Here is an 11,808-nt window from a genome sequence, read left to right as displayed (position 1 = left end):
TGGCATGTGGTGCTGGGGGATCGAACCGCGGTCCCTGATGCCTTTGCTAAGCTTGTTCCAAGTAGGTGCTTTAGACCACTGAGCCATCTCTCCAGCCCCATATGAAAATATCTTGATAAATCTTTGAAAGACATATCATATTATGAAAGGAGAAATGTCACTGAAGTTTTAGAAAGTGCCAATATCCTGAAATAAAAATTAAGTAAAGCCATGCATGGTGGTACACACTTGCAATCCCAGTACTCTGCGTCAGAAGGACAAGTTTGAGCCCCAGCTGGGCAATTTAGCAAGTCTGTGCCAAAATTTTAAAAACTTAAAAATTTACAGAAGAACTGGAAATGTAGCTCATTGCAAAGCCCTTGGGTTCAGTCCCCAGTACTGAGAAGAAACAAACAAACAAACAAACAAACAAACTACATAAAGTTGCAGAGGAAAAAAGTTCTTATGTCAAATTATTTCATACCAAAACAAGCAAAAAAGCTGCAACAATTAAAATTTTCAACTTCATTGTAGAATTTTATAATGAATATAATGGACTCCAGATATTAGACCCATATATAACTAAGCACTCATTTTTAAAACTATACATTGTAACTCAAACAGCATAAAGAATTCTAACTTTGTTAAGTTGAATTTGCCTGAACACTATGTAGAAGGAGGGGAGGGAAGAGGAAGGAAAATGAGGTGGGGGGAAGAACACATAAAAGGCACTATACAGCTATGTATGTGTAGCAACTCCACATGATGAATGTAATCATTACTTATTGCAAACTTGCAATAATAAAAATAAAAACTTTTAAAAAGAAAACAGCTATAGAGACTAGTGATTTGGCTCAGCAGTAGAATGCTTGCCTAGCAAGCTGGAAGCCCTGGGTTTGGTCCTCGGCACCAAAAACTAAAAATAAACTTCCCCTAAAAGTAAACAGCTATAGCTGTAAAATAATACAAACAGGTTTTCAAAAGTTAGGGTTATTAAATAATTAATTCAACAAATATTTAAGTATTTACTAGGCTAGCTACGTAGCAGCAGACACAAAAGAACTAGAACAAAGTTTCTAACTTCTTGGGTTACTTCTGTGTTTTATGTTGGCAGATAAAACTATCATGAAAACATGATGTTTCAAAGTACATAAAAATGATAGAATGATTATATCTTGCTAATTAATATATGTATTACCCCAAAGAGTTACCATCTTTGTGGTAAGAACACTTTTTAAAAGCACCCCCAGAATTTTTCTGGAATACAATATATGAACTATGGTCACCATGTAGAACATTAGATTGCTTCAAATTTTATAAGTCAGAAAAACACCAATCTTAACTACTTTAAAATTTTTTTCATTTTTTGACCAAAAATTGGTATGAAATTTTTTCTTGTGATAAATTCGTATTTCATGACATTTCTTAATCTTCTTTCTAATTCATACACATGGCTGCAGATTACTTTTAGCCATATATGTACATTACACAGATCTCCAAGAGATAAAAATTTGATAGCACTGAAGCTGTGCAAAATATGTTCCAGGCTGTATATTTCTTTTCTGAAAAGCTTGGGACCAGAAGTGTCTTAAATTTCTAAGTTTTTAAGATTTTGGAATATCTACACAGACTCTGTGAAGCACCCCTAATTTAAAAACCTGAATTGCTCCAAAGACATCAGTTGTTTTGAGTGTAGTATCAGTAATCTAAAAGTTCCAAATTTCAGAGTACTTTGGATTTTAATTTTCAGATTAAGGATACTTACCCTGCATAATCTTTAAAAAAAAAAGTTGAAGAATTTTTAATAATGAAGTAATGTTAAAGGAAAGCAGAACTCTGGAAAATGGAAGTCTAATCTCTACTTAGATATATGAATTATGGTATATATGAAAAAAAAAGTTTTAGTCCCCAAATATAACCAAAATTTATTTCTCTGGTTTTTCAAAGAAATGAAACTTTGTATCAAAGAATGTGGTATCTAATTAACTTCTGGAAAAAATGTCTAACCACATTCAAATTTAATTCTCTTGGTTAGCTAAAGCAAAGGTAGGAGGTCTTTTTACATTTCAGGACAGAGAAAGGACAGCAGCACATGTGGAAAACTATAAAGACTATTGATACATGAAGTAATAAATCATAGTCTGAGTAGAGAGGAACCAGTATCTTTTGAAGTGGAAAAAGATTCTTTTTTGTATGACGTATTCATTCACAGTTTCTAAGTCACCTTACAAAATATATCAAGATTACCTTAATATTCTTCAAATAAATACAAAGAACCTTAGTGCAGTCATATTCTCTTTTTGTTATTAAATGTTGTAATGGGTCTAATAGGGTGGATTAGAAATACTGACAAGAGATTTTACATATGTGTGTGTGTGTGTGTAAGTAAAGGAAATGTCATCATTACATGTTAAGAATAAAAATAGTAAATTCCAATTATGTAACAGAACAGGAAACATCATGTATCTATTGGACTTAAGTCTATTGTCTACAATTACACAATAAAATACCACGATAATACAATGCCCCAGATAGGTATTTTTTCTTATATAAAGCATACCAATTGACAAGAAAAGGTTGATTTTTATAGTAATTCTTAATATATATGGTATATTTTTTAAAGCTAAAAGAAAGTCAAGCTCCTAGCACACAGACTGAAAAAGCAGCAACATGTAGGTACTAAATGTGTTTTAAAAAACACAGAAACATAAGAAAAAATACATGGGCTAAAAGCAATGATAAAAGACAAGAGAACAAAGAAGGTAATTGAGAATTCTGCTGTACTTTGAGCAACTTGAACAAGTTTTCTTGGTGAGAGGAGGTGGTGGGCGGGCAGGTGGAACTGTATATCCAGTTAGGCACAGCGTAGAGCAGAAAAGCTGAGTAGACCCTTTCCTCTGATAAGCAGTTTGCCCTTTCTGGAGGATTTTTTTACAACCAGAACAGGAAACTCGAACAGCTGTGGCTGGAACTGAAGGAAGCATTTTATTCATGCCAGATGATGCCAGTGAAGGCTGAAAGCCAGTAGTCAACTGTGGAGCTTTAAAAAAAAAAAAAAAAAAAGAAAGAAAGAAAGAAAAAATGTTTAACTCTTTACCAGACATTTTAAGTTATCCATTCTTTTTCTTCTACAGCTAGTTTTAAAACTTAATAGCAACTATATAGCATACAATTTAAGGCATTCTAAATGTTCCACGAGTACAGCCTAGCTTATTAATTTATAATAGAAGCAGAAACTTCCTCTTATTCATGTTGGTCAGAATAAGCTAGGATTCACTTATTCAACTCTGTTTCTTACCAAGAGGACTGCCACTGACGGAAAACACAGCACTAATTTTCAGTTCCCCCTCTTGAGCTTTTTGCTGTTGGCCATGACTATACTCCTTTAAAATGGAAAATAAGTAGGTAAATACACAGAGAAAAGAACAAATACATCAAGAAATTCAGACATTCAAGATGTTTTACTACTGCTATAGAGTCAGCAAATACAGTAAGAAATAAAACAGAAAACAGTAACCAAACTATAATTAACAAAGGTTTAATATGTTTATATATGCTGGGAGAGTAAAATAATGAAAATTAGCTACTTAATTAGCCTGTGGCACTGCCAGATATTTATAAATTATTTTTGAAAATTCTTCTTTAATATTATAGAAATAAAATTACTGTTTATTATAAAAGTAATACACAATCACTATTGAAAATTTAAGTAGGAAAAATTCTAATAACATTTCCATCATCCCAAAAGAACAGTTATTATTCTTTTGGTATATTTCTTTCCAGTCTTTTCCCCTCTTTTATCCAAAGGCTTTCTTTTCACAGTTGTAATTATTCTAAATAATACATTACTTATATGAACTGATGTTCTGTTCTCTTCAATCATTTGAACTTTTGTATAGTACTTCAGGATAACCTCCCCTGATTAAGTACCAGTGTTTCTAAGATTGGAGTCCAAGAACCCCTGAAATCTTGGCAGTGTGAGAATTCTGAAATTCTCAGAATCTTTTAAATTGTGTTTTAAATATTATCTCAATGATACTGAGGTGCATGCAAAATCACATTAAACCATGAATAAACTGTCTCATAACTGATGCTTTTTTTTTTTTTTTTTGGTATCAGGAATTGAACTCAGGACTTGGCACTTGCCAAACAGACACTGTGCCACTGAGCTATATCCCTGGCTCCCTTATCTAAATTGTACTAAGAATTTTCAATGCTGTTTGCTTTTACAATTACATTGTTTCATTGTGATAACACTGACAAATACCTCTAACTTTATAGATATTGTTTAACATAGTAGAAAATTTGCAAAGTACTGTAAGACTCCTCATTAAAATTCTGCGGTATCACAGACATGCTCCTTTTGTGGTGGTGTTTGTTAAACATTACATTAGTGGGATATGACTGAGGTGGGTGCACTTTCTTCAATCACAAAATTAAAGGCACCTAAATCCTAAGGCAAGAAAGTAATATTTAAGCAATATTTTAAAAAGTCAACATTTATGCATAAATCTAAGGTGAACAAAATATTAAGACTTTCATGACGGAATCAGTATGCGTTTTTTCCCCTTTTTGCCTCAGGCTCTAATAAGGCCTTGCATGGCACTGAGATTATGTAGCTATCACCCAATGCTGCTCCATTTAAAATTTTCCCACATTTAGTGTAATCAGTAGTGCCATAATAAATATCTTTGTGAATATTTATAGTTTAATTCTCAAAGTGGAATTGCCAAGCAAAACATACACAGTTAAGGTTTTTAACACATAATAATAGCCTCTTATCACCAACAAAAACTGTTCTTAAATATAGCCTAGTGATTTAAGAAACAGGCTAAGGCTCTTCCTACTTTGTTTCAAATTGCAGTGGTTTTTAATGTTCATTACAAGTGCACTATAATACAACAGTACCAACCCTCTGTAGCATTTACCAACATTTCCTGAATATGTATTCCGAGTTAAGTTTTTTATGTACTTAGGTTTCCATTTTTATAAAGTCTAACAATCTTTACCTTTGTGATTTCTTCTATCTGTTACAAAGTTTTACTTCCATAATAAAATTATAAGAAAGTGGTTTCATTGTTTATAATACAGTCGTTTAATCCAAGGGTCAGCAAACTTTTATCTGCAAAGGGCCAGATAGTAAATATTTTTGACTTTGCAGGCCATGTGGTCTCTGTCACAATTACTTAACTGTCTTGGTAGTCCTGGAAGTGCTCGCTTCAGCAGCACATATACTTAACTATCCTGGTAGAGCTACAGCAACCACAGATGACATGTAAATAAATGAATGTGGTAATTTTTAATTAAAATGTATTGAATAAATCAGTGAATAGAAAAACAAAAAAATTTTAATGGAGCAGGATGGATCTGGCCAGCCACTGATGATAACGGGCCAACCCCTGCTTTCTTAAAAATATCTATATTAACGGTTTTCTATCCTGTATCATCAGCCTTACCATAGCACACTATCTTAATGAAATGCTTAACTATTTTACAGGGTTTCCCATGTTTAACCTCTCCAAATGTTTTTTCATAATACATGTACAATATATGTGTGTGCAACCCTCCTGCTGCTCTTCAAAACTTTAGAATGTAGCCATCATTATTCTCATCAGAATTACATCAAATCTGTACTTTAATATAGCAATACATGACATCACAATATTTTTTACATTTTAAAAAAGTGTCCTTATTCAAATTATCTTTTATCTGACAGTGCTTCTCAGCTATTTCTGGGAATAGAGTATCTTTTCTATGACAGCAACTCACTGGGAAGTGATTTGTAGAAATATTGCTGTATCTTATAAAGCTGTAATTCAACTGGGTACCCCACTAACCTTTCATGAGTTCTGTCAGTTCTCTAATAAAGATCCCTACCAGCAATTGCCAGATAGTAACTTTATCTACCCATTTCCATTACTACTTTTTCTAATTTTCTTAACATTATTAGGCCAAAAATCCAACAAGAGTTCAATAATAATGCTAACATCATTAATCTACATTCCTTCAACAATTACTAACAAAGGTTTTGAACATTTTACTTTGAAACTTAGTAACTGCTACTGATTTAAATGTCTCTTTTCTATTATCAAAAGATTATCTACTATACAATGTGTAATGAATTACATGAGATGTATTTTGGTATCTAACAAAGACACTATGTAGATACGCTGCCAGTGAAAATATATGTATTTAAAACTTTCTAATACTGACTTATCCTGACTTCGTATGTTACATAGCAGTGGTGGTAAACCTAGGGCACGTGTGCTGCAATAGGCTGTTTGAATCAATGAAACCTCTAAAAGGTTCACCATCACTATTCTATAGTATATCAAAGCAACTCTCCAGCAAAAACCAAAAATAATCTCAGGAAATTCCAGAAATAATCAATATTTATTAGCTGAACTTATGGCCTCTAATCAGCTCTGATTCTCTGTGATGACAATTCCAAACTTCGGACACATTTTAAAGCCACAAGTATACATATTACTGATAGTAAACTAAGTATGCATCTTAAGTATTCTGAACATCCTGTAAAGCCTCCAAAAGCAGCATGTCTGATTTGTGTGTCCATCAAAAACAACTAATTTTCTAAATATTTGATACAAATCAATGATTAGCAAATAACTGATTAATGTATTTTGAAAAGTAAATATCTGATTGATGACCCAAAAGCTTTCAGAAGAGAAAAATTTTTTAAAAGTACTGGAATAAAAGCTTTTTAAAAAAAAAAAGCTCTTTTTGAGTATTTTCACTTTTCTTTCATTCACCACAAAGGAAGATTCATATCAGTATCTCCAGTATTTTAGAAACAAAAGAACAAGGTTGTTACAAATTAACTTTACAGGCCTAAGCTACAACACCAACATTTTCATGTTTATATTCTACTTTCTAAGCTTGCATGAATGACTAATGTGACACGTGGGTAATCTGCTTTCCTGTCTCTATTTCAATGAAAGATTATAAGTTAGCTCTATTATTTTGAGGAAGTACAATCATGAATTTAACATATTTACTTCGTGTCTAGCTTTCAAAACACATAGAGGGAGCCTGCCCCTTTGCTCAGTTCTTTAAATGGCTGCTTCAACAAAGCAGTCAGGCTCAGGTTGCTGTGGTTCGATCCCCACAACTTAAGCCAGCCCAACCTGCCCTGAAGGCATTTGGAGAAAAAAAAAAATTCAAAACACATAGAAAAAGAGAAAAAGAAAAAAAGGAGGTCTCTCCCTCTATAAATTTCTATTTTAAAACCTTCAAATATTTTTAAAAATTAAACATTTATTTACAGGAACACTGCAAATTAACTAAGACTTTGAGTGTAACTCCAGACTACTTTTTCCAATATGGCCTTGAGTAATTAACTTAATTTATATGAAATTCAGTTCTGTATTTACAAATGTAGTTAAATATCCTGTATTAAAGCCATCTTACATACACTGTTTTATGTAGGGATGAAACAACATAGCATATATAAAAATGTCTAACTATACAGTCACAACAGAAAATATTACAGTAACATGCAAAGGAACTAGAATGAAGAAATGAAACTGGAAAACCAAATGATGTTATACCTGTAACAGAAGAAAAATGATGATGACAACCTGGAAGTTTATAACTAAAATAACCAGGAGCAAGTTAAATATGTATGCATACACTTCAACATCTTAGGAATTCATATGGGAAAGTAAAGAAACTAAGACCAAAATGAGTTGTGTAAAAAGGAGAATTAAGAAGTGAGTAAAGTAAAACTACAAAGTATCAGTAAAGCCAAGGAAGGCTTCGAAAAGGTGTCAGAAGCTAAAACCACGATGTACCAAGCCATGAGGAAAATTACTAGTAATTAATGGTCAAAAGTAAAGGCTCATCACAACTTTAAATCTATCAGTTTTGATTTTTTTTTTTTGAAAGGTTAATAGTATTATTTTAGAGACTAAGAAAACAACACACTGGAATCTCCTTTTCTGATCCATGGGAAATTATTAAGATTAATAAAGAAATATGCAGCATTAAAAAGCCAGGAGTGTAGATTTCCAATCACTACAGGGGACAAATACCCAAAAGAGCAGCATAATGATGAGACATAATAGAAGAGGACTAGAAAGTAGGAGAAAGGTAAAAGGAGTTGGGAGAAGGAAAGATAATAGGAAAAGATCAGTACCTATAATTCATAACATGAACTCTCGATTTCTAAGAGAATTATCAAAGGTTTGGTCCTACAGGATTGGTCAGGCTAACAACAGAGGAATGCTCAGGGAAAAACCTAGTTTTACCTACTCACCTGCTGGGACTGCTTTTTGGTAGGGTCAGCATAAAGAATGTTTTTGGATCTTATATCCCAAACCTACCCATATTACTGCTTTGTTGTCAAATGTCCAATCAATCAGCTCTGAGTCTCCGGGGAAGTTCTCCCCTGTAGTCATGATAAAACTTCATACTTGGTATTTTGTAACACATTTCATAGTTTTGAATAAGTACAAAAGATATAGGCACTTCTATCCATTTTATCCTATTCATATTCTCTAGCCACTGGAACCAATACTCTCTACTGCTACCGTGTTTGTACTTTTCATCTCAATGAAATGTCATTGGATAATGTTCAAAAGAAAGAGATGCCTTTGGTACCCGGCCAGCATTGTAATTTCTTATATATTCCCTATGTGCACATTGGGGTAATAAAGAGATTCAGATCTGCCTTGCATACCACCATGGTTATAGTATTCTGAAACACACACTGCTACATGAACTGTCCCTGGATTTCATAACATTTATTTCTAATTCTGATATTATTTCCTATTTATCTGCTTCTACAAACATGTGAAATTTTAATCCACCTTCTACTCAAATATGCACGTATCCTTTTTTTCTTTAATCCAATTATATTCATATCCATCCAATTCCTACAGTTTCACTATCACTACTCTGATATATCGATCTTCTCCTGGGTACTACATAATTCTTGCTTATGTGAGTGTCAATTTAAGTCATATGAATCATCTACCTCTATAATCACTTTCTCTAACCACCCACTTTTCCATCTATGTATTCTAAAGCAGTGGTTCTCAATAGTAAATGATTTTGTTTCTCAAGGAGACACTTGGCTATATTAGAGATGCTTCTGTCTGTTACAACTGGAGTGGGGACATTGTTGCTAATAGCATCTACTAGGTAGAGGCCAAGAATATTGCTAAACTTTTACCAATGCACACGGCAACTCCTTCTAACAAAAAAAAAAAAAATCATCTGGCACAAAATGTCATTGGTATTAAAGTTTAAACATGAATGATGTCCTCAAACCCCATTATATAATAGAAAGATAGGAAAAGGTAAAATTTCTTCAGATTAAATACTAATCTCAGAAAAATTGTTCATTCATGTTGTCTTTGCTTCTCATCCTCTCAGTTAATGCCACATGTACAAAACACATACTGTCTTTAAATAACTGCTGCTGTGTAGTCATCCTCTGGTCTTCCCATATTTCAAGATAATTACAGCATGTGATACAACTTTCTTCTACTCTAATCACTACAATGTGATTATCTATAAGGATAATTTAGCTACGACTTCACAGTTACAGAATCCCTATGACTTTTACTTCCAGAGCAAATGTGAAATAGTAGAGCTCTACCTTTGCCATACTAAAAATCAGAATCTAAAATTTGAGGCCATGCATGATCAACAAAGCCTCCTTTACCTTTTACCCACTAACCCAACAAACTGGTTCTTCAAACAAATCTTCCAAAGATGATCTGTCCAGTAACCCCTCCTGAAAATGTAAAATCCACACTTAACCTGTAACTCACTAGCAGTAACTGCAAAGGGCTTGTCATTCTATATGGAGTCACAACACAATCCTATAAATGCACCATTACACCTTCAGTTATAACTGAGGCTATAATCCTTTGGCTGTAACTATCAATCTCAAATCCTTGTACTAAAATGCATTAAAACTCACAATGATATTAAGAAAAGAGATGATTAAAAGCCTTCATAACTACTCAGGAAAACTTTCATAACTCTTGTTAATGCCTTGCAAAACACTTCAAATCACCACAACCTCCTTTAACAGTCTCATTTCACCCTATCAATAAACTTTACTTAAGTACTTTCTCTCTGAAATGAATAATTTAATGTGTGAACAAAAAAGGGGGAGGTTTAAAAAAAAAGGTGAAATGTTTACTTGAGCATTTTCAGGTTCATCTTTAATTTTGTCTAGTAGTCCCTGCTGTGGTGCCATTGCTTTGTCATACTCATCATCCAAAGGTTCTTCTTTAATTCTAATATTTGATGCAAAGGAATTCCCCAGTTCCGAACCAATGGATTCTTTATTGGCAAATGGGTAGCTGGAATCCTAAAACACAATATAAAGGATTAATAAGTATTCAAATGTTAAAATGATTCCTCTTCAGGCTTAACCCAAAGAAAAGCTCTCTGCCAATGAACTCTGTGGACAATCACTAGAGTCCCTACGCCTAAAAGTAAATGTGCTATGGATCTACATATCAAATACAAAGAACCTAAGAGCTGAGGGTGTTTGGAATGTCTCCAACAATGTCGTACTTAAATAAAGCAATGTTTAAAAAAAACCAAAAAAGTAGAGCTCTACCTAACATATATAGTTAAAGAGTTTAAAAAGTAACATAAAGAAAATTTGACACTTGCCACAGGTAACAGTAATCTACATACACACTGAAAACTTACCCTAAAGTTTGTTTCTGGGGTTTGTGGTAAATGGGTATGTAATGTTTCTTCAACTTGATTAGCTATTGAAAGAAAAACAAACAAACAAACATATGTATATGAATAACAAATCTTACAGAGTGATCCAGAAAGCTATCATTTGTTCATCACCTCTTTTTCCAACACAGATGCTCATTAGAGTGAATTGGGTCCCAAAAAACACCCAGAAAGTAGTTTCACTCGAAATTCTGTACATCGTCCTCATCTACCTTTTCGTCTAATCTCATATCTTTTGCTTGCTCAAACATAAAATGGTTACTTTATTCACTACCCTCTGAAAATTTTTGTTCTCCTTTATTTCTGCTACTTCTATACCAAGTCTCTTCAATACTAATGTTTATACAGTTTTCTTGACTCTTCTCAGTTCAAACTTCATCTCTCTTCTACAAATATCCCTTATTCACTAACTTAAAATTTACCTCTTCCCCTATGGATACATAAAACACACTGTTTCCTGTTTGAAAAAAAGTTGCACTGCCTTGTGACAGATTTTTCTACCTTTGTCTTTAATAATAAATAAATCTTATGTTATTAAACTGGTCACTGACACGTCTATTTATCTGTCCCTTCTGTTAGACACTACGTTTCTTCAGAACAAAAGACTTTATTAACTTCTGATATCCCTTCTAGGATTACTGAAAATATACATACACCCTTGAATAGTCTTGTATAGCATGTATACGCCAAACAGTTACACTTTTTAACTATACTGGTTTGTCCTTTCTATCCTGTATTTCCTAGTACTGTCAGAAGAAATGTAAGGATTGGTACAGTACACTTGCTCTCCTTCATGTCAATTTAACATCTGAACCTGGCCTGGTGGTGCACACCTGTAATTCCAGCACTCAAGAAACTAAGGGGAGGATCACAAGTTGGAGGCCAGTGTGGGCTACACAGCAAGTTAGACTACTTTGCAAGAATCTGTCCAAAAAAAAAAAAAAAAAAAAAAAAAAATGAAACAACTACGGTTTGCACTCTACCAGATTGGACCTCAAAAATGCAAAGATGAATTAAGATACAATCTGTTCTCAAGAAACTCCCATACTAGGAGATAAAACAACAACAAAAACAACACTAGAATACTGTGTGACAAGT

General features: G+C 33.2%; 1 protein-coding gene across 5 annotated transcripts in view; it reads right to left on the bottom strand.

Annotated features, from left to right (window-relative positions):
• Positions 1–11,808, bottom strand: part of Zmym4 (zinc finger MYM-type containing 4) — a 190,048-nt gene that overhangs the window by 84,206 nt on the left and 94,034 nt on the right. For 3 of the 5 annotated variants that reach the window (XM_023701031.1, XM_023701033.1, XM_023701032.1), the window contains 4 exons: positions 10,675–10,736; positions 10,154–10,324; positions 3,278–3,362; positions 2,764–3,019 (listed from right to left, as the gene is read on the bottom strand). In XM_023701031.1, the coding sequence (XP_023556799.1) occupies positions 2,764–3,019; positions 3,278–3,362; positions 10,154–10,324; positions 10,675–10,736 (574 nt within the window). Of the gene's footprint in view, positions 1–2,763; positions 3,020–3,277; positions 3,363–4,988; positions 5,077–10,153; positions 10,325–10,674; positions 10,737–11,808 lie in introns of those variants that run through there. The other 2 variants (XM_023701035.1, XM_023701034.1) reach the window with 2 other exon arrangements.

Source organism: Octodon degus, unplaced genomic scaffold (assembly GCF_000260255.1).
Source record: "Octodon degus isolate 3935 unplaced genomic scaffold, OctDeg1.0 scaffold00130, whole genome shotgun sequence".
NCBI classification, from domain to species: domain Eukaryota; kingdom Metazoa; phylum Chordata; class Mammalia; order Rodentia; family Octodontidae; genus Octodon; species Octodon degus.
The sequence above is the reverse complement of the archived record's forward strand: the minus strand, read 5'-3'. Positions and strand labels throughout refer to the sequence as shown.